Source organism: Mixophyes fleayi, chromosome 3, assembly GCF_038048845.1.
Source record: "Mixophyes fleayi isolate aMixFle1 chromosome 3, aMixFle1.hap1, whole genome shotgun sequence".
NCBI classification, from domain to species: domain Eukaryota; kingdom Metazoa; phylum Chordata; class Amphibia; order Anura; family Limnodynastidae; genus Mixophyes; species Mixophyes fleayi.
In genome coordinates, this window is record NC_134404.1 from 221,123,533 (window position 1) to 221,151,437 (window position 27,905).

Consider the following 27,905-nt stretch of genomic DNA (forward strand, 5'->3'; position numbering starts at 1 on the left):
CAGTGCTTTGCATATCAGACTGGCATGAACTACCAGACTTATGCCAACATAACGTAAGATGAGTGTAGCTGTACAATTTTTAATGACTTATCAGTTCTTCTACTTTATTATTAATAGCTGTTAAATGTGTTTGATTCAGAATAGTTATTTGTTTCACTCACTGGTTTACATTTATATTTGTAAAATATGTCTTATTTTTGTGATGTAGTCATCTCATCAATGCATATTTTTCATTACAAGGAAAAACTCTAAAATAAATTGTTTAAATAATTTATTAGTTTATAAGGAGTGTCGAAATGCAACATTACAATGTGCAAATATAAAATTACAGTGTGTAATCGGAGCAGATAATTTATCTCACAATGCATTGCAAGTAGGTCATTATTTTACCAACTACAACCTATAGCATTCTGTGTCTTTCCAACCTTAATTCCCGGCCCAACAAACTCTGCATACGAACATTCTATATGAAACTGAAATATGGCAGTATGATCTGTGGGATTACTTAATTCACATATATTTGGATCAATATTCACCCAATATTAAGGGGTCACCTCTAAGAGAAATGGTAAATTTAATTTGAACCACATCTCATCTAGTAATCAATGGATACAGCGAGTCATTAAAAACTTTAATAATATTAATACAATCTGCAGCTTCTCTTGATCTGTTTTAAAGTGAATGAAATGTATCTATACCAGAGGTCTCTAGGCTATTCTAAACCTAGCACAGTGGCAAGTGTTGAAGATTATGTTAATGTCAAATCCACATGCTGAAAATGCTGTTTTTATCTTACATTCCAGAGTGCACAACTTTATGAAGAGCAAGATCATATTCCATGTACCTAGCAACATGAGGTATTTTTTATGATCTCTTTTGTATAGAACCAAACATATTTCCTTTTTAACCACCCCATTCAAAAATAAGTAACCACTGCCCCTGTGATGACATTTATGTTTATTTGGACTATCACCCTAACACACCGTTGATAGTGTGAAATGCTCTTCTCTCTTCAGTCTATGGGCTTGGTACAGGAACTCGATTCCACTGTTAGGAACACAGATATCTAATATGTACCATAACCATAATAGGAGAAGCCTGCTGCTATACAAACTCATCACCTGTTACATTTCACACTCTCAGCCATGCTAGGGCAACATGGTTGTACAGACTGAAGGCGACACATGCAAACCACAACATTTTCCTCTACTCTCTCAGGATGAGCTAAACAACATGTATATTTTTTCAACAAATGCAATACATTTCCTGTAATTTTAAAAAGGAATTGTAATAGCTCCTATGATGTTGTTTTTGTGTTACTACATAATGCCTTTGCCCAGGAGATAGCATCTTGTTCAGTGCACTATGCTCCATCTTAGGCATCCTCCAGTGTGCACAGCAGGAGAGCTGTGAGACAGAGGACGCTGGCCCAGGATACAGCATGTTGCACTCAAAGCTGCACTGAAAGCTGACTCAGTGGGTAAGTCACCACTCCTGCTGTATGGGCTGGAGGAAACCTGTCTGGCATAAACAACGTTTTTAAAAAACTTATCAGAAGACCTGGTGACGGGTCCTCATTAAGAGCTACTTTTAAATACAAATTCCATTAGTGAAAAGTAACTTTTATTTAAAAGGCATTTTTTTTTTTATATAATTATTGAATAATATCTAATTATTAGATACTTAAGAGCTTCTCTCTTTACATACTGGATTGCACATTATATAAATAAAGTAAGTCTGGCACTTTTGGTTAAGAAAATACTAGTTCAATATAAATAGATTAAAATATAAAAGTATTCAGGCATTCTGCATTAATGTCAAATCTGTTCTGTTCTAAACATTTATCATTTAATGTAAATTGCATATAGGAATATTACGTTTGGAACTTACATCAGCATGTTTGCTATTTTATTTAAGCTTGTTTGGCTCTAGGTTTCAGTAAACCCCAGAAAAAGCAAATCCAGAAACACTAATAAGGATTCAATCCCTAATCTCACCCTGACTCATATACATTATACTTCCTGCAGATCCCCTGGAGCAAAGAAATCACTGTGAAAATACACATTTTTATTTGACATTATCCATACAGGTATAGATAATCTAAGATTGTCCTGATTATATAGGAACTATTCAGATTTCTTGTCCATACTCTACAAATTAACACATGACAAAATAATATTAGATACATTGGTGGACATATGGGAAACCTTGTCTACAGGTAACTCTGCAAATAGCAGACATTTGTGCAATTTTCTGTAATTTTTCTGGTAGTGGGTAGAAAATTAAAACAAAACTCTTTTTCCTCCTCTGCATAATTACCTGTGGAACAGATTTCATAAACTGTACTTTAGGTTAGATTGCTGTAAATTGGACTAAGGTATTTTCAAGTAATGGGTGGGAAAATATATTTTTTTATAGAGGAGTCAAATGTTTTTCTTCTATTTTGAGTATAAACCATGTTACACACTCACATATAGCTTAGGTGATATGTTGTGACCAACATGACATTCATAGTTACCACTGGTCCATTAAAGGGTCATAGATACAAATGCGTACTTGATCATGAAGCTACATGTTTACAGAGCGAAGCTACATGTTTACAGAGCCTAAGCAGCAGTTTAATCAATGATTGGCTTATTATCACCATGTTTAGCCTGCAATGTGCCATTAGTATTAGAAGGACACTGATGCCCACACAAGGGCCGGATCTGGACATTTCACTAGATTACACTCGTTTGGTAGTGTTGAAAGATAATGTGGGGATGTGGATGATCTCCCGCTGGGGCCTCAGATGGGGCACCGATATTGGCAGGCTCCCAATACCTTCAGGCCCCATAGTGGCGGCACCTCCTGCACCCACGGTAGTTCCACCACTGGTTTAGGATAAACTTTCCAGCTTTGCCTATTCTTGAATGTCAGAACTAATATTACAGAAAGACTAAATTCATGAAACATTGTCTATTATGAATAAAAGTATCACTAACACTTTCATCTACTGTGACATTTACTAGAAGAATGCATTGACCACTCAGCATATCTATCGAGAAATAAATTTTAGTGGTGACAGGTTTTAAAGGCATTAATTGCCAATATTATAATATAGGATTTATTACAGTGACCAGTTATTGCCTTGGCAACATGAAAGCATATTAGGATTATTACAGCATTATGCATATAAATAAATATCATCATATGTGTCTCAGAAATACATTAGTCTTGGATTTAATTGATCCTTACCTAATAGGACTTATTATTACCCCAAAACGCAATGTATAAATATCACAATAACACAAAACAACCCAGAAATTTTGTAAATGTATAAAAAATAAATTGTTTTAAAACAACAGAAAAAGTGTAATATTTAAACAGAGTTTGCAGCATGACAAGGAAACGAATTTCACACAAATTGATTAGACAGAGTTTTTACATGTGTATATACATAAATAAAAAGAGTATTGATAAATAACTAATAAGTAATCTTAGCTTAAAGTCATTTATAAAATAGTTATTTCAACAATGTCTTTATTTCTTAAGCAGTGTTTAGAGGCTAGCACCGTTCTCTGGTAAATATGGTGTCCAGGTTTTTTCCAATTATCCATACATCTGTTTGAACTGGTAACATTCATTGCAATAACCGCTGCACTTGTTGTTACCGTAGTGATCACATCCCGGTGCTCTACACCGCAGCTTAGGTGTCTCTTCTCCAGAGGACTTGTGGTGACCAGCTCTGTGCATGCACTGTTCACACAGCTCATCATTTCTGCCTGCTACCGGGTTCCTGCAGACATCCCTGGCACATATCTTTACAGGATTACCAGTCCGGTTCTGTCCAGATCTCTGTGAATACAGATTATTTTGTTTTTTTAAAATAACAGCTCCTGTTTAAGGTTTATTCACACACTACCGTTAGATACTCAGTTGAAGTTCTACATGTTTCCCGTTTGGTTTACAAATGTTAACAAATAAAAACACAATATACATTATTGATTCTTACTTATCTTTATCCTGATTATATCCATTTGTGGAACTACTCCTTTAATATGTAAGAAAAGTTTTGGTAAATCCTTTTTATTTTTTACAAGATAATGATCCACATTTGACTCTATTTCAATGAATGTACAATAACATGTTAGGGGCTAACACTACAGGTGTGGTAAGTACACACGTATATAACGTTGTGCTACATTTTGTGTTTTTCATCTGAGCTTTCCTGGTGGTGTCTATGGATAGGTAACATTTAATGTCCACTACAGTCAGAACCAGATCATCCATTAAGTAACCGAGGGCTCTTGGGCCTGGATTATTCTAACGTGTTTTTGCCTTTTCTTTTTTTTACAAAGGGGGGGGGGGGGGGCGGAGAGGGGTCCAAACCAGTATCTTGCCTAGGGTCCCATGGAGTCTAACTCAGGCTCTGACTACAGTAGAGTGAAGGAAGTGAAATGTTTCTAAAATATTTTTATCTATCTGTTCTATCCTAAAACTCTGAGCAATTTTGGCTATATTCCATGGTATCAATGAAAACAAGGGTCTAAAATTTATATGGTCAGCAGTTTGTAAACAAAATTATTTTAGTTGCAGAGGTGTGCTTAAGGAACAAATTTCCTTAGAGCAAGCGTCCCATCAAAACACTACACACAACATGTGTTCTTTTCTTCTCTTTTTGAGTACTGCGCCTGTTCTGATACTGTCAGTAAATTTCTAAGAAGATTTGCACATATGTAACTTTCAGTAATAAACAGGCGCAGTCAGACCCAGGTGTAAGCTTTCAGAAACGGAAATGCACTATATTGTATAGGGGCAGCACGTTTTTAAAAACATAGTACAGGAAATCAGGACAGGTTTCTTCAAGGGTATTGGGAGCATTATTTGTGCTCTTTGCCAGTTTTAAAAATGTAACACAAAATACTAGAAGTGGAGAAGTACCAGAAAAGACCATGGGGTATCAAGCTGAGAGTTTTTCGGCGGGTTTGAAAAACCAATCAGATTCCAGCTATCATTTAATTAGTACATTCTACAAAATGATAGCTAGAATCTGATTGGTTGCTATAGGCAACATCTCCGCTTTTCAAACTCGCCGAAAAACTCTCAGCTCGATACATTTACCCCCAGAAGTGAAGTAGAAATTTCTAACCTAGTTGTAAATTCTAGCACATAGGACAAACGTATCTCTGGGAAATGTTTGGAAGATATGCCCCTTGGCTAAACAGAGATTATAACAGACTAGGAGACACACCTGTCAAGCATATCTGACCGATATTTGCCCAAATTTAATCCGTCTTTCTCTATATTATTTTATCTATTTGTATTAAGGTATAATTAGATTTTGAGCCATTTGTTATAGAGTATGATATATGCATATGTTTTAATTTGATAGTAGAATTATAAATGGTAATTTGTATTATGCAATGTTCGATGTTACATGTTTATGTACCACACCATAAAATCCCTGTACTGAAATTTAGGCATATTTAGAAAAACATGAAAATAAAATAAACAATGTAATCACCTCTGTTGGTCTCTTCAATTGTTCGTCTGTATTTCGTGCTTTATGATATCTTTGGTTCTGAGCTTCAATAAAACATTTTTGACAGAATCCCTCAAACAGCGTGCTCCCCAATGTACTGCACTCCCGCCCCAAGCAACGACTCATGTTCTTGAATGCAGCCACACTGACATTGCTTTGTGACATCTTATGAGATCTTCTTGAACCAGCTTCTTAAAAACAACAAAATTGAATCATTAATATAATAATGCTCTTAAACCAATACTATAATTACAAATGCATGTTCTTCATGTTATTACTTTTTAATAGATATCCCCTTACCACTTGACACTGCAAGCTAGGAATTCTTTGAATTTTATGTTCACTGTATTGGTTGAATTAAAATATGTAAAAGTGGACTGGTAAACAGTGGCCACTTCTATTGCCTTCATTGCAAAACTATCAAATTTCATTCACTTCCATTTTCCATAACGCCACTATGACCAGTATATAATACATACTTGCCTACTTTTGGCAAGTTGTATCCGGGAGAGGGGTGTGTCTAGAGGGCGGAGCCAAACGCATAATTTTGGCCCCCGAAAAACCGACATATTTGTCGCGGGGCCAAAATGACGCAATTCACCGCAAATCGCGTCATTTTAGCCCCACAATAGCGGGATGTGGGAGACTTGGCAGCTCTCCCGGGAGTCCGTGAGACTGACCCGAATTTGGCAAGTATGATATAATATATATACACACACACACACACACACGTATACACATATACACATATATAAAGAGATATCAGTTTTCTTGTAAATTCACTTTTTTAGAACCTTCTATCTTTCTAAACTGTTCCACTATATTTTCAGAACAAGCTTAGATGACAAGGCTATATGCCTCTTGCTAGTACATCCATTAACGGTCAAGACAAATTTGTTGTGCGAGTTGCAATACTGGACAGAACAAGCCAATGTCCACTGACCTATTACCTGAGGCCAGAAGCCCCAGCAAGCTGATCATGCCATGTACTCGCATCACGAAGAGGGATGTCTGTCCATTCTTCTCACACAGAGCTCAATAAAGTGGGCTTATTAAGCTCTGTGTATCTGTTCACATTGTGAGCATACAGCATGTGCAGCTCTCTGGCATTAGGTAAGGGAGGAATTCACATGTGGAGTGGGGTCAGGTTAGAAGGAAGAGGAAGTTCTACAAACGCGACTTTAAAGTGATCCGATCACTAGTAGGATTAATGGAGTATAGGTTAATGCACTAGTGCTCTTCCCTGTTCCTTGTCAGCAACAAGGAACAGGGAAGTGCAGTTTAGAGGTCTAAAAAGTGTTGGGAGTTTTAACATAGAATAGGGGTTTACCAAGTAAATGTACTTTATATTTTACAAACCCAGTTTTAGGCATATTACACTAGTGCATCAAAGCTTTATGTAAATGTTTTCAGGTTAACAATGTCCGTGTGTCCCCACGTTTTAATTGTGCATGCATGTTTAATGCGTTGAGCAGGGTTACATTGAATTGAATGAATGAATTCCTGCTCATGGCACATAAAGTAAACATGCATTTGATGTGCTTTTTAATTTGCTTTCCACATAGCTATATGCTGCATATTAACGTTGATGCACATAGAGCGACAAGTATAACGCTCTTATACATGAAACAAAATTCATATGTCCAACTTGTTCAACATATTATTTCAACGCCAGCCAAATGTAAATTCACAGTTATAAAGAACTATACATTATAAAAACAATTACACTACAGTATTTGTATCAAGCTGGAAATGAACAAAAAAGAGAACTATCACATTTTAATAGTTATGATAGAAAAGACAAAAATTAGAGTATAAAAATTACCTACCGCTATTTTCTTGATGCTCAAAATAACATAATGTGCAAAAGCCTTCATTTTGTAGTGTCCCAAAAAATTGGCAGTCAAGTTTTCTGCACTTTTGGTTAGCTGGCCTCTCCTCTATATTGTGAGCTGCCCCAGACTGGGAACCAGCACTTGATTCCCGGGTCTCGCTGGTGGCCTCTAGACCTGTCAGGTTGCCTAAACTCCTTGACAAACATGCAGGGTCAGAGATGGAGCTCTGAAGATGTAGAGGTGGAAAGCTGTGGGAATGTTCTGTAGTCCGTTTGAAGCAAGAACTGCAAATACCATTAAAAGTCCTTGTGGTATCCTGAAAACAAATATTGCACCTAATTATGTCAGACGTCATAGCCCTACCCATATTGCTGCTAGGTGGAACTTGTCTGGCGTTATGACAGCGCTCGCATAGTCCGTTCAGCTCCACATTCAATGTAAATGGGCAGTCAGGTGTTTTACATTTCATTGCATTTGTTTCACTGAAAATAAAAAGGCTGGGTGCTGTAGCTAGAGCAGAAGCAGGGCCCGAGAGTGACTCCTCTGCCAGTTGTCGTGATGGATCAAAATATTCCACTCTTTGAGGGACAGTTTCACCCTTCAGCATTTGAGTTTTACTCCTGTCACCTGACTTCTGTTTCTTCTCATAGCACTCGTGGCAGAACGGCTGAGTACTCACAGACATGTAGAAGGGACAATTTAATGTTTCACATTTCACTTCAACAAGAGACAGCTGAGGTAGGGACATTTCAAATCTGCTTTTTGCAGCATTTCCTATGCCGGCATGCTCTGAAAACTCCTGCCATCTCTTGTACTCATGCTGCACTAGTTGAAAGTAATCTTCTACTAAATTTATTTCTTTTGGTAAATTGTTTTCATCCAGTCTGCAACAAAGAAGGGGGAGATCACAATTTGCTCATATATTGTGAGAACTGTAATAAAGTTTAAAAAACAAAAACCAATCGCTCTCATTTTGTTAATAAAATATCAACCTACACATTGTTCAGAACATATTTTAGGTAACAAGGCTGTTTACTTATTGCTGGAAGATTAAACCACAGATATATGGGTGCTAACCACAAAGAAAATAGATTTGCTTTAATTGTCAGGATACATGATAGTTGCCATGACAAGAACGGTGATGTCCCTTGATGAGACCAATTGCAGCATCAAAACAGGTATATTGCCAGTTGGTATACATATAACTGTTTGTATTTACAATAAATGTAAAATATGTCTGCCCTTTTAATCGAGATAACACAAAATACTGGTGTCTTATTTTAACTATTGCATATGCAATTGCACAATAAATCTAAATATTGTTCACAAAATGTAGTCATTTTATTATTACAATATATTCTGATTGCCATTATGATACAACTAGTTTGAAATAAATTTACGGTTTATTTTTGAACTGCTGACAAATTGACAATATTGTAAAAAGCACTGTGCAAAACATGCTGGATAGGAAACCAACCTGGCAGTGTTTACCAGATGGGTGGTACTATGCTCCCAGGATTGCACCGGCATCTGCAGCACATGCAAATACTCTTTTAGCAGCTTCTCTCTGGATTTCTCTTCATGGTCAGTCAGAAAGTGCACTTTCATATCTTCAAATCTGCCCCTCTCAATGAACACTAGAGGGACTGCTCGAATTTCTGGGTGGGAAACAAGATATATCGTCATCAGTGCTGTGATGTGCCAAGCGGACTACAATACAACCCATTGGAATTTGGAAAGAATTCTGGAAATGTTATTTTGTTTTTTATTTCAGTCTAACTCATTTTCCTATAAAGCTCCATTACAACACATTTCATTCACCACTTTAAAATGGCTGTGGAAGGGGGGTGAGTGGGTCAACCAATCAGAAACTGCAATGTCTGTGATCGCGACTTCTGACCCGCTCATCCACTCAGCCCCCTGCAGCCTTACATAGCCCCAAGCTTTCAAGATACACATTAGTTCCTCTCCCTGCCCAGAACCCTGGTAGCTGCTCTATGCAGCCATTTTCCCCAGGGCTGGAGAAGGAGCTAGTTAGCCCCAGGTGGTGGTTCAGCCTTAAACCGCTCTTCTTGGACCGCAGTTCGATGGATATGGACAAATAACTATTTTCAAACAGTCATGTATAAAGCAATAGTGTTAAGTCTCATTGTACAACTCGGCTTTACATACCTGGACCGGTGTCTTTCATGGTGACAAGGGGTTCAAAGTGCTGACTGTCATATCCAAGTACGATAGGGAATTTATGGCATTCCTGTGCAGGCCAATGAAGAGGTAGGTAAATTCCACCAACGTTAAGTGGGGAAAAGTTAGAGCCAGACTCCAAACTTCTCAACATGTTATCTATTAAATAATAAATTTATGTAAACAAAATATTATCAGTGCTTGGTTCTCGTAACAAGATTAATGTTTTATATAGTTGTTATTGCAGATAGTTAAAGGACATTGTTATTAGGATACACTTTCTAATGTACTAAATGTAAAAGTGGAATTAAAGCATCAGCAATGTTTCTTATAGCAGTGTTGAAAGTATAAGTAACTTATTGATGGACCACTTTTTTGTGGTCCATCCATAAGTTAGAGCATGACCGTCAATACTGGCCAAAATATAGTAAAACTCAAGTCAGATCTCAAAGAACAACAGATCATTTATATTCCGCCAATATTACTCAAAGAAAGATATTCGATAAAAGTGCATCTTTAACTGCACACAATCCATGACACAATAATGTCTGAGACTTCTGGGAACCATGTTAGATCAGATGTCTAGCATTAGGGCACAGAGGATTCTTTTAGGGCCATAAATCAATAATTATTCACATTTTCTCTTGGAATAAGCTTGTGAGTGAAGTTTTAATAGTGCTCCCAACCACCAAATCATATTAAATGAAATAATTACGAATATAATTATAATGTAATATAATGTTGTTCTCTGTCAACAGCCCCAAATAAATTACAGTATGGTATGTTTAAAACAGCAATTAATGAATCAGAAGGACTATAATAATGTGCCCCAATTTCCTGATATAGTAACTAAAATATTTTTTTAAGCCAATTATATATTTACCTGCAAGAACAATAATTGGTCTCCGAAGGATGTTTACCAGGACAAATATGTGTATCTCTTCAAGGCACTGATACTGGAGCCCACTTTGGCCTACTGAGGTTTCTGTAGATGCCATATTGACAAGATGTTCCCATTCTTCATCCCAATTCTATGGATAAAGGTGATTTTACAAGATTTAATTGCTTCGATTTGGAACAAATATTATGACATATTTATTTGAACAGAATAACAATCTTGCTTATGATGGAGAGATGCCCATGAACAGTCACTCTGAAGACATCTGCATTAGCAATTATAATTCCACATGAAAGTTCCAGTGTGATTACTTTTGGCACTGGAGCTATCAAACATTATTACTTTACAGGCTGAAGTGGCGTCATTTTCCTATGTTTGGAACGGTGGACCCAACAGGATGCTCCACTGTTGCTCTGCACATCAGGTCCTACTATGTGGAGTTGTGATTTCATTGGTGGCCTCACAGCGAGGAAGGGGGCCCAGGAGAGGGACCCCACCAATCAGAAACAGGGGGTGTGTAAGAACTTTAAAACATGTGAAAGCTTCCTTAATTATTATTGTTACATATAATAATAATAGGACTAGTTCTAGTGTAAAATTTATTAGAAACAATACAACTTAATATCAGTTATCAACTGATAGCGTATTTTTAGTAACTTCCTCAATGCCTGTGATGTATCAATGGGGTTTGCTGTGGTTATGTGCAGAATGTTGTATTTTAATGGACTTTAATTATTTGTGGAGAATTTTATGTTTGTTTTGTTTTATATTCTGGCACAGGACTTCTTTTGGAAGCAAATTAGAGCAAATATATTTATTTTTTTAAGTATTAATCAAGCTAATTTAAAAAGCGCCCATCTTAGTATTAAACCTTTTTCCATGTGATAATGTGTCACATCTGCAAAGTACCTGTGTGCACCAATCTTTAGGGCGAGAGTAAATGTAGATAGTGCCGAGGGTGAACAGACAATGGGTGGATAATTTTTTGAGGCTTTGGAGTAACATATATTTTGTGTGATATTAATGCATCAAAATAAAATCTATTTATGTCACATAGGCTAGGTTTGCACAGTTTTGATTGGGTAGCAGGGACCAGAAGTGGCAGGAACAGATTGAGGTTCCGTTTTCTTATTTTATGGTTTTATTTATATATTTTTTTTATTTTATTTTTAAATACTTTTGTGCACTGGGTGCAATACAGATGCATGATCCATGTTTCCATTACTACATCAGCAATGTTAGGTCACTTCTAATAGTGATCTAATGCTGGATGTCTTGCTTATATAAAAGATATATATACATCCTAAGGCTCCAATGGTCCAGCAGTGCTCCCCTCTCCTATTGACAATTGTTTGATTCAAACAGGCAGATGTGTTTTTGAAATCCCACATGAGCTTCCCATTCATGTGAATCACTCTAACAGTATTATCATAGTGCAAGGGATGATTGTAGAGCAGGATCTTTGGTAACATTGCGCTATATAACTTTGTGTTTCATCTTATATTAATGGACTACACCAAAAGCAAATTTGCTTAAGTCTGGGTGGAGTTTTCCTTGAATAAAACAATGTTTTATGAATACATGCCTTGCCCCTCATATTTCCTTTTGAATATGTCAGAGATTAAATTTATTCTCAGGGACTCAGTGCACTAGTTAATTAGTAAAAGGAAATGAACAGTTTTACCTGGCAGAGAAATATACCATTTACCCAACCTGCTATATATACATGTTTCAATGAGCAACAATCCTAAAGTCCAAGGTGCTTATGTGCATGTCTGTTTTGGTGCATGCATGCAGTCCATGCCATTCTGTAGTTACGTCTTGCTAGTTTGTCTGCACACAGAGTACAAGGAAACTTAGTTTGGCTTTATTTCTTACCCGGGTGTCGTATCGCAGTCCTGTTTGTATAAATTCTGTGGACTTTACAGACTCAAGCTGCCAGCGGAATTTGAAGTTGCGTATGTCTGTTGTCCTCAGAACATTGTGCAAGGTCTTCCTCAGCACTAAATCCGTGTCCTGGACACCCCACATGTACATGGATGTGGCATGCATCAAACAGTTCCCATCACCTACACAGAAGTCAGAGGAGATAAATAAGCTGACTGCACACATCAAATTATATATTTTTATTTCACAATACTGTTGCTTTACAGTACATTGTTTACCTACCCTACATACACAAACTTGGAACATAAAGTGCAGTAACAAATAAGTACAATGTTCTGTTCCTTATAGTAGATAATTCAATATGCAATGACAATGACACATTGAAACATTTGCAATAGGTAGGTAAGCAAAGTTTTTGCTAAAAAAAATAGCAATATCTTATACAAGTAATTTATAAATAGTTGTTCTGTGGATGATCAGCATTTTTTACTTAAAGAACCACTAAAGAGCCATTACATACTGTCTTTAGTTCATTAAAGGGTATCTCCACCCAAGTTTTATTTTTTTATTCTATTTAGTGGAGATTCAATTCGCTGTGAGGTCCCGCCATGTGTTTCCATGCACAAAGCCAGGTATTATGGTACAGAAAACATTGCTCATCTTTGCTTGCAGTTCTATGGGGCAGATTCAATTTGAACCAAGGTGATGTGTCTCTGAAACAGTCCACGGAGACACATCGCATCTGAGTTTGTCCAGAAATCTTTGCTTATATGCCGATTTCTTACCGTAATATGTGATGTTCAGCTGCACCTTGCGACAAATTGATTGTCCCTATGAGTAAGGCTCCTATGGGACCTCAAGACTAATTGAATTGACTTATTGTGTTGAGGCAGCTCTGTACTTCCCTGCTCTGAATGACAGGCGTTGCAGGAGACAGCACTAGATAAGGTAAGTACTTTATTTGTTATTATATATAATTGCTCTCTCCCCCACTGAATAATAACAAATAAGAAAAATTAATCTAGGTGGAGATGTCATTCATTTTAAAGGTTAACATCTCACGTTTGGTCAAGGTATGTGGACTGTGATTGTTATTTGTACTGCTTTTCTGCAAGACAGCTTATAGCTACCATCATACCGCAACATAGAAAAACCCAAATAGTTGCGATTCCTTTTTATGGGGACTTTCCAAAGAACGTCTGTGTCCTTACTTTAATTAGCAGTAAACGACCAACAAAATATTTGTATAATTTCAGAATTTACCTTTGTCTATCAATAGTGTAAACAAATAAACACAAGGGCGGATGAATCACAGTCACAAGAAAGAAGGTTTTCAACGTCTCAAAGTTAAAATAACTTGGTGTGACATTTCTCATAATTAAAGTCGCAAGAGAACATAAAATAAAAATGTGAATAAGGTATTAGTTTAGTTCAAAAATGTGTTACCATAGTTGAATTCAACTCAGTTTCACACCAATGATATTTTTACTTCTTAAATGTTCTTACTGGGATCAATATGGACAGTACCCACACTGTGATCCTCGCATAGGAATACACAAAACATGTTGCTAAATGAAAAAGCTTGACAACGAAAAGACAGATTTGTACTGAAAGCATTATGAGGGGGGGTGTAAAGTGTTCTTCTTCTCTGTAACAATCACATATGTACAAATAATGCAACATTAATCCACCTCAATTAAATTTGTACATCAGTTGGTAACAGCTAAATAGTGGTAAGAACCCTTAGGCTGGGTACACACTACAGAAATTTCGACCAACTTTTTGTGCAGAGCGATTTTACATGCGATCGATGGTCCGATCGCTCGGTCCATGGACTGCATACACACTAGCCTTGTTTAGGACGATAAAGGGAAGAGCGGACGTCCCTTTAGCTACTTTTTACAGCCATGTTGTCGTGAGCAATGACTGTAATTTTGTACTCACTGTTGTGGATCGGTTGGAAGTTTATACACACTACACAACGGAAACGAGATTGGAACGAAAATATTAAACGGTACGACCAACCAAATGAGGCGATATTCGTCCATTTGGGCAGACTTTCGACCATAGTGTCACTGCACACACTGACCCGACTTTTGAACGAGCGGTCGTATGTCGGCTGATTGAGCCGATAATTGGACGAAAAACGTGTAGTGTGTACCCAGCTTTACATGGTAACAATGTATATTTTTAATTGTTCTGAACAAATGCATAAAACACACTAAGCAAAAGCAACAACTCTCACCATTTTACTGCAATAAATTTATATAAAATTCAAATACAAAGTCACTGTGACAAATTACATACTTCAACTCAGTCAGTAGCATAAAATGACTTCAGGGTCCTCAATATTAACAAAATAGTAGAAGCTTGAGAGGCAGCCAGATGATGTTATAATAGAAATGGGGAGTTGGAGATAAAGGGGTCTATTTATTATAGGGGTAATATCCCTATATCTGGTGAAAACGTTGTGTTCGCTGGAGATGGTGCTTTGCCCTATACATGTAGGAATAACCTCTGCAAGTGGTAAAACATGCAGGGTCTTGCAGCGAAAGCTTCCCCCGTGCAAAGAATAGGCAAGTCTATATATCAAGTATTGCAGGGGTACAAGTATCTCAGAAATCCTCCTTCTGTCATCGCCATCTCAGGATTGTGATAATAGAAGAAAATGATTTTAAAAAATGCCTTATTGTTAAAGAATTTTTTCAACATCAATATTTGTAAAAAAATATTTTTTTACATATTTAGATCTATTTTTTACTATATAGCCTTTTTTTTTTTCTTAATTAGTTGAAACAAAAGCTCAAGTCAGGGCTCTCCGGATCACGCACCCCTCAGACTGACAGGGTGAAGTCGTGAGTTAACTCTTACAGTTTATGGTCAATATTGCTAAGGCAGATTAGTATCACTCAGCTCCCTCTGTGAGATTTCAATACTAAATAATGGCTATAGGTGATTTTCTATCGCCATAATAAGCAGCGATAAAAGAATCAAAAAAAAAATCAGCCTTATTGCCACCTGTTTATAAACAGATTTTTAAATATGTTACATGCCGTAAATACCATTATACCTATTACACTTAATCTGAAAATGTACAGCGCAATGTGTGCTCAAGAATAAGGTTACCCCGTATATCTATATACAATAAGTATCCTATTCTGAACAACAATGCAGCTGGTTTTCAATACTTGATTTAACTCAGAGGAGAATGCAAAATTCAGCACAATCACACTGTCTGTTCATGAAGCTGACAGGTAAACTTTCCTCCTATTGTAAAATGCAGAACAAAGATCGGATTTGTTATGCCTCTACATTTCACACATGCAGAGAATGATCAGCATAAAATTCCCTGTCACTTGGAATTTCCCACTGTTCAGCTATGAGACTAGCAATTGGCTAAAGTCTATTGTATTTGTTCTGTTCTTTCAACACTGAAGCAGACAGGACTTTCCAACAGGGCGGGGCAAAGCCTAGCAGGAATGCATATTCATCAAGCAAGTCAAATCTGCGCAGCCAATTGATGTCGGGATTTTTTTTCTCTCTTATTCACATGTAGTTTCAATTTTTATATGACCAACTATGTTCCTCAATTCTGTCATTCTGATATCCTAAATTACACTAGGTGTGAATCACTCAGAAAATAACCTTACTTAAAAGGTATTCAACAACTCTTAATAGTCTTCACTTTTATAGTTGGTGATATGTAGCGAATCTCCATGATAACTGTGACTCTTTAGTGGCCAAAATAAATAATACATATAAGGTGCCAGAAATATGTATTATCCACATATAGCCACTTATAAGCAATACATACAACCAGATTCAAAGGACCACACTTCCATTTACACAGCCAGCTGGCTGCTGTTACAGAATTGGTTAATTTTGTGCCTGTTAATAGACAGAACAAGGCAGGGTAACTGCTCAAAGGAGCACCAAGGCATTAGTAATATGGAGTCTGTACAAAAAGCTACAGGTACACACTGATGCTGTAAAATACATGTAATAAATATATCTGACATAGCAAATAAAACCAGCTACAATATCAAGTGAGTGTGGTTGGGCAGGGGTTAATTTGATAGGAGGAGATTCTGTGAGATTACGTTTACACTTCTCTGAGCCATTCCCACAGAAAAGTGTGCTCCCTATTTCCTGGTATTTTATACCATTTTGTACTCAAGTGTTTACCCAAGTAAAGCATGAGTGGTATTTGTGTACCCATCTAGCCTGCGCATGCGCAAATTGGGCAAACGCTGCACTGACAGACTGCAGGTAATACTCTCTGGCACTGGGCAGCAGATATGCACAGCTGTCTGTAGACAGCATATGCCATCTGGTCACACCATAAATAGGGCTGGGAAGCTGATCCTGTGTGGATCGAGGGACAATTAGATAGTGTGGAGATGGAGGCTAGCCCATGGTTGACCTGCTTATGATATGGCTCTGGCAAAGTGTGTACACCTATACCTATGCTAATCTGTAAATGAATGTGAAATTGTGCAAATACAGATATGCTGCATGGCACAACTCTGTTAGTAAATGTCTTTCAGTAAGTAAAGAGATGTATTGTCAACAAATAATGACCATGATATTAGTATTCTAGCTATTTATATTACAAACATAGAAAAAAATAAAAAAATACAACAGTTCTGGATTATGTTATCAATCGCATACTGCGCTGACCTCTCCTGCCATCTGCGACGTGATGACCATAATGAGCCGTCTGTTTATGTCAGCCTCCCTTCACTGTATCATCTTACTGCAGTTATTAGCTTTAAACAGAGTAGCATATAAAGCTATAAAGTTACTCAGTTCAAACCCAATGATGTTCGGTTTGTAATGTGACATAGCCATCCAGCTATAGACAAGGAATTCAGCATGGCCGGCCCACCAAACATGGCAGGAGCTACAGGAGAGGTAAGAACTACAGTGCATAATGTAAATGGTTACGTAGAAGATTGGGGTTATATTTGTAAAACAGACCTTTTGTCCCTATTGTGCACATTAACCTTTAAAAAAGGAATTAAAAGTTATATTGTAGGATAAATTTGTATCTGGAAATGTGCTTGTGTCTATGCTCCTATTTGCAATACAAAAATGCATTTGTTCAAACTACACTAAAATTACAGCTATGCACAGCACAATTCTGTGTTTAATTATATTGAATGACACAGAACGGAAACTGAAATGCTGACTAACAATTATAGCTTATCACAAAAGAATTATTAGCATAATTCAAAGCATCTACAATTCTGTCATGGCAAGGGAACCTTTCTATAACTACTGTATTCATGTGCCTTTAAATAAAGATTGTATTTTATGTTTATTTATCTTTTAAATGCTCCTCTCGGAGTATAGATTCTGCTGCGATTCTACATGAGAAGGTACAGATAACAAGTTAGATGGGGGCCTTAGAAAGGGACCCAAATTAGTGGGTGCACCTACTCACAAAAAATAACGTTCTCTAAGTGGATAAAATATTTCAAAGGTGCTTATTAGGTTTCGAAATATCCAATGCACATACATACAAGAGACAAGTAAAATAAAAATGACTTAGGCCAGATACCCACTAGTATGTGGACAAAACAAATTCAAACATCAGTAACAGATATGTGAACGTCTTTCCCACGTGTGTGGTTAATGAGTGCTTGTACTTTGGTTAGGGACGGTCAATTAAGCTTAATGGATTTGAAAGCATTACAAACGTTAATAAACACATGTATTTTAATGTCAGTGGGTAGGAGGCTGTAGACAATACTATTTCATTCATTAACACATATGAGATGATATTATGACCAAGGTGCCTTGCTTACATTACATTCAGACACAGATGCAGAGAATGATCAATGAGTAACAGCAGTCCCTTCTTTGCACATAGATGTCAGAAACAAAAAGGTTTAAGCTGCAAAACAAGCCATGCAAATATAAAATGTTGCTTACCATTTGTCCTTAAAGGGATGAGTTTCTTCACTTCTTTACATGAATTTAGCTTTTTGCGACTTTCCAATGCAACTTGCATGGTTCTGTTAAAAAGATTCTTCTGCAGCATCTCTCGGAACTTTGTGCAAAACTGACAGATCATGAACAGTTCCATAGTGTATCGGTGCATTGTTCTAAAATGGTGGATAATTCCATTGCTGGGCTTGACTATGTCCTGTGGGGTTCTTTCTCGGATCTTAACAGCCTTCAGCATGTTGCTCATGTACAAATCCTGAGGAAGGACCTGTTGGTTTGCCATCTTTCTGTGGAAAGGAGTAAGGAACCAAGTCAGCTGTCATCTAAACAATGATTGTATACTTGGCGTTTGTAAATGTAACTTTTTACATGAAGCACAGCTCAACAAAAAATCCCCTACCGTTACAAAAGAGCTAAGGCAAGTTTCCGAGATTTCACAAATAAAAAAAAAAAAAGAAAAGAGAGACTTAGTCATACAGGTCTGATGTAATTTATGTATTTAAAGCAAAGGAATAAATCTAAAGGGAAAGTACTACATGATTTGCCCATTAATTGATATGTCAGATCAATTCTCACACTTTATTGATTTACAGCTATTTAATGAGTGCTGGCAAGGTTTACGTTAATATCTAGAGCTGTTTGTCAAGAATAAATTATGATGGCAATTTAAGCTTATATATACATGCCCGCCCCCTTACAAAATATCCGTGCTATCTGATATAATGCACTCCTGTCAGTGAAGAAAGATCTATTTAGACGACATAAGAATATAAGGAAGCTGGAAAATGATCCCTTTACACTTTATTTTTTAATGGCCTTATCTGTGAGGAGTTTGTATGTTCTCCCTGTGTTTGCGTGGGTTTCCTCCCACACTCCAAAAACATACTGGTAGGTTAATTGGCTGCTATCAAATTGACCCTAATCTGTGCGTGTGTGTGTGTGTGTGTGTGTGTGTGTGTGTGTGTGTGTTAGGGAATTTAGACTGTAAGCCCCAATGGGGCAGGGACTGATGTGAATGAGTTCTCTGTACAGCGCTGTGGAATCAGTGGCACTTTATAAATAAATGGTGATGATGATGGTGATGATGAACTAATAAGCTTGCGGACAGGGTCTTATTACCTCTGTCTGTCTGTGTTGCCCATTATTGTTTTATTACTGTTTTTGTTCCCAATTGTAAAGCGCTTCGGAATCTGCTGCCGCTATATAAATAAGTGAAGATGATTATGATGAAGGGTACATTTTTTATACAAGTGAGGCACAAGCCAATTTTACAAAAAATGTGCTATTATATTAGATTTCTAAGCACAAATTACCTATATTACAGTATATAATTTTACGTTAGGACTAATCAATAGATAAGCACAAGCAGGGAATACAAAGGATACCATTTGGTATGGGGGCAAACTGACATCTACACGTAACAAAACAGAAACCAACTTCTTTACAAAGAGCCAAGATCAGCACCAGGTGAAATGGTCTCCAATACTCCAACACAATTTCTGCACATTTAGTCAAATCTATACACACAAAGTTGTCTTTCACTATTGGCTGACACCTTTCCTGTATTGAGCAGAGCTGCATAGCCCACAAGCACACCATATGTGCTCTGTTCTCACAGTCTGTTTGTCCATTCTATTCTGGCACCACCCTTCCCCAGAACAAAAGGCAGACATGCGTAATTAGCAGTAAATCCATCTCAACAACACCAACACCTCAAGTCAATACAACTACTTTAATCTGTGCACTACATATAACACTCATTATTACCACTTCTCTTGCCAATTGTCTTTTCTTCAGAACTCTGAACTGTGTTGGGTAAAAAGTGAGTCAGAAAGAGGAAGTTTAAACATAATCTACAGCCTGAATGGAAGGCAACTTCACCACTACATTTTTCACACAGTCTTTATTTGCTCGGCAATTTAGGGACCACGGAGTCTGTTCATATCAAAATGCATGCGAGTACCCTGCTAGAGCTTCATTATTTTAAGTATACATTTTACTCCCCTTTTTTTTTACATCTCCTACAGTAGTTTAAAACAAGACTGTATATATGTGCCACGTATGCAAGTGCAAACTTGTGATTCAAATCAAAATCCTATCGATATGTGGTTACATTTTCACAACCGCCCACCAGTAGTACTTTTACTTTTATTCAACGGCATGAAAACATAATTACTAGCTACCAATCGCTGCAGCTACCAATCGCTGCAGCTAGGCTTATTTTCCTCTCTCGCCGCTCCTCTTTTGTCTCCCCCCTCTACCTAGCCCTTCACTGGCTCCCATTCCCCTTCAGAATCCTCTTTAAGCTCCTCACACTCACCTACAAGGCCCTCGCCAACTCCACTGCGCCCTACATCTCCACCCTCCTCTCTATTCATGCTCCATCCCGCCCTCTCCGTTCTGCCTCTGACCGTCGCCTCTCTTCCCCCCTTATAACCTCCTCCCACGCGCGTATCCAAAACTTCGCCCGCGCTGCCCCCCTCCACTGGAACAAGCTCCCTCTCTCCATCAGAACTTCCCCTAATCTGTCCAGCTTCAAATGGGCCCTAAAAACCCACCTTTTTCTTAAAGCCTTTCTGTCTCCCACTTAACTTCCTACCTTATCTTCTGCCTCTGTCCCCCTACTCTCCCTCTCTCCCCTGCGTCTCTCTGTCTGTCCACCCCTCCCCTTAGATTGTACGCTCCTCTGAGCAGGGCCATCTCTCCTCCTGTTTCCACCACTTCTAACTCTGCTCTCCAGCTACTTAGCCCTCCTCCTCGAGGGTCCTCCACACCACGTCCACTCTCGCTCCCTCCTCCCCCCTGGGGGTCTCCCTGTCTTCCGCGCCCTCCTTCTTGGGCCCCGTCGTTTGCGGATCCTCCCTCCCCCTTCCCCGCCCTCTCTAGCTGTGCATTGAGCGTACTGAGTTGCTGTGTTTACTGTACTGTGCTGTCTCCCATTGTATTGTGATTTTGTTTGTCTCTGTACGGCGCTGCGGATGCCTTGTGGCGCCTTATAAATAAATATTAATAATAATAATAATAATACCAAATGGAGCCACACATGAAAGTAATAGTGCTTCACATATACCTTGCAGGTGTGTATATATAAGATTATATAGAAATATTAACTGTTATGCTGAAGAATGGCAAGTGTTAGACTGTTTTATTTTTGTCAGTAATGCAAGGAAACAAAAAGCTGACCCTCATAATTTTGCAATCCATTGGTTACACAATCTGAAAACCACAAAAACACTCAATAACACTCACACCATGCCAGATGTACTGTAGAAAAGAATGATTGCCACCAAGCTTGGACACATATTACATCCAAGCAGTGCCTAATAGTTAATTCTTTTAAAAAAATTCACTTCAAGTTTTTGTTGCAGTATAAAAGTACACCAATTTGCATAATTAATTGCATATAATAATTAAGGTATTATTTGTCAAGGCAGTTAAACATATCAATACATCTACTATGTATGATATTAATTCACTTATCCTCAGCATGGTTGAATAAAAGCTAATTCATGCCATTCATTTAGGACTATAAATTGAACTGATTAATACATAGCTCAATATAGCAGCAGCCCAGAATTAAAGTGATGTGGACAGGTAAAGCTTAATTCAGTCATCAATACCTTTGATCCCTGTAGAATATTGAATCAATATTGAAACTTATGCCATCACATTAAGGGCAAAATCCATTATGTCAAAACAGAGATCCCTATGTTAAAGCACGATTATTCATGTTAACATCCACTTGCAGTGCTTGCACTGTATTGTACTGCCCTTTCTTCCACTTGCAGTGCTTGCACTGTATTGTAGTGTCCTTTCTTCCACTTGCAGTGCTTGCACTGTATTGTAGTGCCCTTTCTTCCACTTGCAGTGCTTGCACTGTATTGTAGTGCACTTTCATACACTTGCAGTGCTTGCACTGTATTATAGTGCCCTTTCATCCACTTGCAGTGCTTGCACTGTATTATAGTGCCCTTTCATCCACTTGCAGTGCTTGCACTGTATTGTAGTGTCCTTTCTTCCACTTGCAGTGCTTGCACTGTATTGTAGTGCCCTTTCTTCCACTTGCAGTGCTTGCACTGTATTGTAGTGCCCTTTCATACACTTGCAGTGCTTGCACTGTATTATAGTGCCCTTTCATCCACTTGCAGTGCTTGCACTGTATTATAGTGCCCTTTCATCCACTTGCAGTGCTTGCACTGTATTATAGTGCCCTTTCATCCACTTGCAGTGCTTGCACTGTATTATAGTGCCCTTTCATCCACTTGCAGTGCTTGCACTGTATTATAGTGCCCTTTCATCCACTGGCAGTGCTTGCACTGTATTATAGTGCCCTTTCATCCACTTGCAGTGCTTGCACTGTATTATAGTGCCCTTTCATCCACTGGCAGTGCTTGCACTGTATTATAGTGCCCTTTCATCCACTTGCAGTGCTTGCACTGTATTATAGTGCCCTTTCAGTGATTTCTGTGCAGGGCAATGTATCACTGGAGGATATTATAGGCCTACTGGTTGTATCTGCAAATTGGAGATCTACACAAATTAAAGCTTACTGAAAGTGACTTGAACCACTACTACATTGGTAACCGTGCCAGCAAATTCCTCATTGCATCAACCACCCAGCATACCTAGCATATTTAGTGTTCTATAATGTTACCCTTCTACTGCAGAGTTTTGCCGACAATTCCTGTGATTTTATAACCAGGGATACTGAGCACTGTCCATTGTAATTGTACAGCATTTTGAAATACTGTTCATGCAATCTTTCAATACCAGAATAATCTCAGCTGCTGTAATGGAGGCACAGAGTTATATAAGGGGTGGGGAATGGGGAGGGGGGAATGGGGCCACAGACCGGTATATCAGTAAGCCTGAGGGTGAATGGCTGTTATATTCTGTGCGTTGCTGGCACAAGGCTGGTGTATTATGTGTGCTGGAGGCATAAGACTAGTGTTATGTGCTGGTTATCTGGGCTGCATATCCTATCATGAATAACCTAACATTTTATGTGATTTAAATATTGTTCTATTTTGCATAAACCACATCTGCCAATATGCATAGACCACCCCTATTTTTATGTACACAGTTAGCACATTTTACATTACAAAATTGTTGGCTACTAACATTTGACACTGGCTCCAAATTATTGGAACTGTCCATGTATGAATTACATATACACATGCGCTCACACACCAGGGCGTAGGAACAGAGTAACCAAAGCTGTAACGACATCATTCAAGTGAAAGCAATGCAAAAAAATCCACCTTCCTCTTCCACATATCATAATGATTCCCCAAATTAAATTCCACTTTAACCTGCAATTTAAAATAAAACATATTTATAGACGCATTGTCTTACTGTCATAGCTACTTAAATTTTTTTCCAGCAACACTATATAATTGCAGCAATAGCAGGTTTATATAAGCTGAGCATCTCAGCTTATATAAAGTGACGAGTGACACTGTAACACAACTGGTCTTGTGGTTGATCTGTGTTTCAGCTTCCTGTTTTGAAGACTTTGTGTACTCTGTCGGGGTCTCTATAGTAAACAGTAGCTATAAGTCATGTATATTTACAGAAATTTGAAGACAAACAAAACCTAACATTTGTTAAATAGACACATATTTGAGGGTAAAACATTGCATATGCTAGAAGAGGTTACTTTTAAATGTATAACATGATTACTGAATGTTATGTTGTTAAATTACATGTTTATAGACCCTCACATTTTTTTGTTGAACCCACAAGGAGGCAGAGCACAATGCTCCATTTACTTTTATAAACAGAGATGTATTAAACCCCCATAAATACTATTTGTGCCTTTTATCAAAATTTGTAGATTCTACCAGCAGTTTGCGTCAAATCAAAATCCAATGTGTTTTTGCAGAATAGAAAACAAGGAAAGAATAACTCCTCCCACTGATCGATGCAAACACATCTTGTCCCGTGAGTCCCTGTCCTGTGGCCGTAAATTAAGGACACCAGTATGCATAATATCACAAAAGAGAAATTTACAGTACGCCTCTGCAGTTTTGTGCAGCGATAATTAACTGTGTTCAAGCCAACATATACCAAGAAGGGTATACAGACACACGTTTGCATTATTCCCATGAAAATCATTTTTTTTCAATTAATAGATTTTTTTTCTCTCTTAGAATGTTTTAATAACTTGATACATTTCATTACATGAGATTGTTTTAAACACAGTGATGCATTTCTTCTATGACACTATTCCTATTCTTGCAGCCTGAGTGACAGAAGGGTTCGTGTAAACATGTGACCTTTTCAGATTGAAAAAAATGTGCCCATATTCGGTTTATAGTGGTGTAACAAGCACATGCTTGTTTAAACGTGAACTGCCTATGTATGTCTAAATAGCTATTGACAACTAATGAAGACAATTGTGTTTTGCATTAATCTATGTGTTGTAGTACGGGTGTAATATGTGTAAAAAAAAAAAATGGAAAAGAAAAATCAGGTATTTAGTGCCGCTGTACTGTTTGCACAGCTATGTAGCAAGTGCAGTGCACACATGAGTGTATAGTAGTCTGCACTACCAATAATCACAGCAAGCATCCATAGAGCTTTCCCACTAGTATACACCATGAAAAATGAGACTTGCAACATTTGTTGAAGCTTGCTGGTCCGTGTATTTATGTTCCATGCACTGTTATTGCAAATATTCTCCATAATATGGACCAATGGGACTGATTTGCAAATTAATTCAGAGACAGCGAATGTAGGAAATTCTATTATTTCCAGAATTAAGTAAATTGATTAGTCCATTTCTAGTTGTAAGCCAGCAACTACTATATTTAATGATGATGCATGAGCTGCTCTCTGCATACTGCGTTCTTTAATGTTAGAACACAACATGCCCTATTTCCCATGCGTTAACATGTACTCACAGTACAATACATTGCAATGGTAATGGTGTTAGTTTGCACTCACTCATGTCCTGTCATAGTAAAAAAATTAGTGGACAAAACAAACCTTTAAACATTAAAATAAGCAGGGACAGCGTTACCATTGCCTACGGTACCAAGGTTTAGGGGCGCTAGAACACTGGATGAGTGACAATGTAACTCATTTTGCCCCATGTTGACCTACACGGAGTGTCATCCGCTGACATGAAGGTGTAACAACCAGCAGCTTCTTACCTAAGAAACTGCAGCTCCTCCGTGTTGGTGATAGACTGATGTCACAGCCAAGTGCTACCCTTCAGACTGACGGAGGAACAGAAGATGCCACCTTACCTTTGCCAGGTGAGAACTGGGGGTGGGCAGGGCAGCTCCTGAGGGCGGAGGGGCCCAGGGCACGTTTGAAAGGCTTTAAAAGGAGTACACTTCTTTCAGGACCCTGTAACCGTGTCAGACCTTAAGAAAAGTACTTATAGCATATACAGTATAGTCAGGAGGCACAGCCATTATAATTTGGGTACACTCTTTTGGGATCATACTAACTGTGCAGAAGTAATTATAAGAGAATTCAAGAATAATTTGTCAAGAAAATAATTATTACATGTACTGACTATGAAATAAAGTAGTCATTCTTAGTGAACCTAGTGAATCAGTAAAAATTAATTAGTTGGGTCAGGAAGATGTGAAATTCCCATGAAGTAATTAATCCCTTCAAACTCATAGATGGTTGATCAGTCACACTTTCTAACTGTAATGATACCCGGCCTAGCGACCAGGAAGAAGTCCCTAGTCACCATCATATGGTGTCAACACAGAGAATTTCTAAGACAATATGGAAACAATTCCTGTTTCATGTAATTGTACAAAATGTGTTTGTATCATGATCGCGTCAAAGTATAGTGGTACATAATATGTGTGTGCTTTTTAAATAAAAAAAATGATAATAATATTTAAATTGGCATTCTGTTATACGGCTCTATCAGATATGACGTCTCCAAATGCTGGTTTGCTGAAGAGGTTAAGGAGCCACACAACTACACATTAAACCTGATTGAACAACCCTCCAAGTGGCACACTGCACTGCCTCCTCTGCTAGGCAACCTGACCGACCTTCGTCTTGTGATGAGGCAGTTGGTCTGCCTTGTTTTCTGCTAAATAGAGTATAAGATGGTGAGTAGGCGGATTAGGAGCTGTAGGTGAAGGCTCCGTGGGCACCCTGTTGCCAGCCATTGTTGTATAGTTTCTACTATATTCAAATTTTTAAATGCCTGCATGAAGTTATACATCTTCGCAGGTATAAATATCGACGTATATATTAATGAGAGTGAACATACATTACTTTATGTCTGTATCACTCATGTAAGCACAAAACAACTTCTATCTATCCAATAAAAAGTTACATATATTTCCACATAAGTGCTTAAAATTGAGCAAAATAGCAATAGATTGAAAGCCATATTTTTGTGTATACAATGCAATTTTGGCAGATGTGCCAGTGTACCAGTCCACTTCAATAACCATACGATACATAAATGTACTAATTGCATATTATAAATCTATACTGCCACTGCTGACCTTGACTCATTGTAAGCTTCTTACAAAATACTGGAAATTCAAATATTTAAATATAGAGGAGGGGAAATGACTCAGGATTAGTCCACTAGAGTCAATAATGATTACGACGTATCGTTAGTAAACACAATTGAACTTGTAGTGACAGTCAGACTTGTTGAGCATGCGCAATTCAGCACCCGTGACCTAACAGAGATCAGTAATCTGCAAAGGACGTCGTTAGACATATGGGAATAATTAAAATAAAATACGTATTTTCATATCTATCGCTTACTTGCAATTAGATTTTTAGCATGAATTAATATTTTCCGAAGTCCCTCTGCGCAGCTGAGAGGCAAGGTTAGGCATAGCACAATACTGCACAGTCTGCCAATCTTCCAGTATATGTCTACCGGTCTTCCAATATAGGTTTATGCATAATGCACCATCTTACCGTGTAATTGGTTCTGCTAATATAAAATGCTAGGTTCTGTGATGTGAGATTGTTGCATTAGTTCCCGGGCAGATGATGTGGGACACAGAGCTCCATGGAAGAGAGCAGGCTGTGCAGGTGAAATCCGTGTCCCAGTATTCCACCGATGAAGGATACAATGCACCTCGTTACTTTCCTACGGAGAAATCTGCAGAGTGTAAGAACCGGCTGTATAGCTTAGAGTACTCGCTTCTTCTCCTCCCATTGGGGATTTCCCAGGCCGTGGGACTTTCCACATACACACGCTGCAAGGTGTAGGAGCTGCATGTAGGCCAGCAGAGGGAGCACAATGAAGCTTTACCAACACAGGGATATAAAATAGGGTCAGGCCAATGATGAAAAAGTAAAATAAAAAATTTTTCTTACAAAATTTATGTTGTTTTTGCATACATGTAACATGTGGGTCTATGCATCAATAAGATGCGGTGCAAATGCAAATAGCAGAGATGCATATTTAAGCACAGCTGGAATGCATCATGCCGGGGCTACGAAGTTTGATACATATTTAGCGGCAGCTTGGCTCTGCCGGTGAGGGGAGGAAGTGCTGTGAGCATGCGCACAGGCGTTACCTGTCTGCGCAATGCAAAGCTTCATGCATTGCTGAACATTGCAATCCCCATATTAATCTATGAAGATTCCGATGCTGCATGGTATTTGCCTAAAT

The 27,905-nt window shown here is 38.0% G+C and overlaps 1 protein-coding gene across 3 annotated transcripts; it reads right to left on the minus strand.

Annotated features, from left to right (window-relative positions):
- Positions 1-254: 254 nt before the first annotated feature.
- On the minus strand, positions 255-27,446 carry TNFAIP3 (TNF alpha induced protein 3). 3 transcript variants are annotated; one of them, XM_075203142.1, is made up of 9 exons: positions 27,203-27,446; positions 18,266-18,563; positions 12,320-12,510; positions 10,427-10,574; positions 9,532-9,702; positions 8,837-9,017; positions 7,354-8,243; positions 5,507-5,715; positions 255-3,837 (listed from the first exon to the last, which is right to left on the minus strand). In XM_075203142.1, exons 2-9 carry the CDS (start codon positions 18,561-18,563, stop codon positions 3,592-3,594), a joined length of 2,334 nt encoding a protein of 777 aa, XP_075059243.1. In that variant the 5' UTR covers positions 27,203-27,446; the 3' UTR covers positions 255-3,591. The 3 variants fall into 3 exon arrangements, with proteins under 3 accessions (XP_075059243.1, XP_075059241.1, XP_075059244.1); XM_075203140.1 differs by having other exon boundaries at positions 18,266-18,567; XM_075203143.1 differs by lacking the exon at positions 27,203-27,446 and adding an exon at positions 27,044-27,183 and having other exon boundaries at positions 18,266-18,567.
- Positions 27,447-27,905: the final 459 nt, after the last annotated feature.

What these genes read in the sequence shown, in the direction of transcription:
- TNFAIP3 (XM_075203142.1), bottom strand. Translation starts at nt 18,563, where the DNA reads ATGGCAAACCAACAGGTCCTTCCTCAGGATTTGTACATGAGCAACATG. An exon ending in CATCCCTTTAAGGACAAATG is followed by an intron (nt 12,511 to 18,265) that starts GTAAGCAACATT and finishes ACTTCTGTGTAG; the next exon opens with GTGATGGGAACTGTTTGATG. An exon ending in ACCAATTATTGTTCTTGCAG is followed by an intron (nt 9,703 to 10,426) that starts GTAAATATATAA and finishes ATTATTTAATAG; the next exon opens with ATAACATGTTGAGAAGTTTG.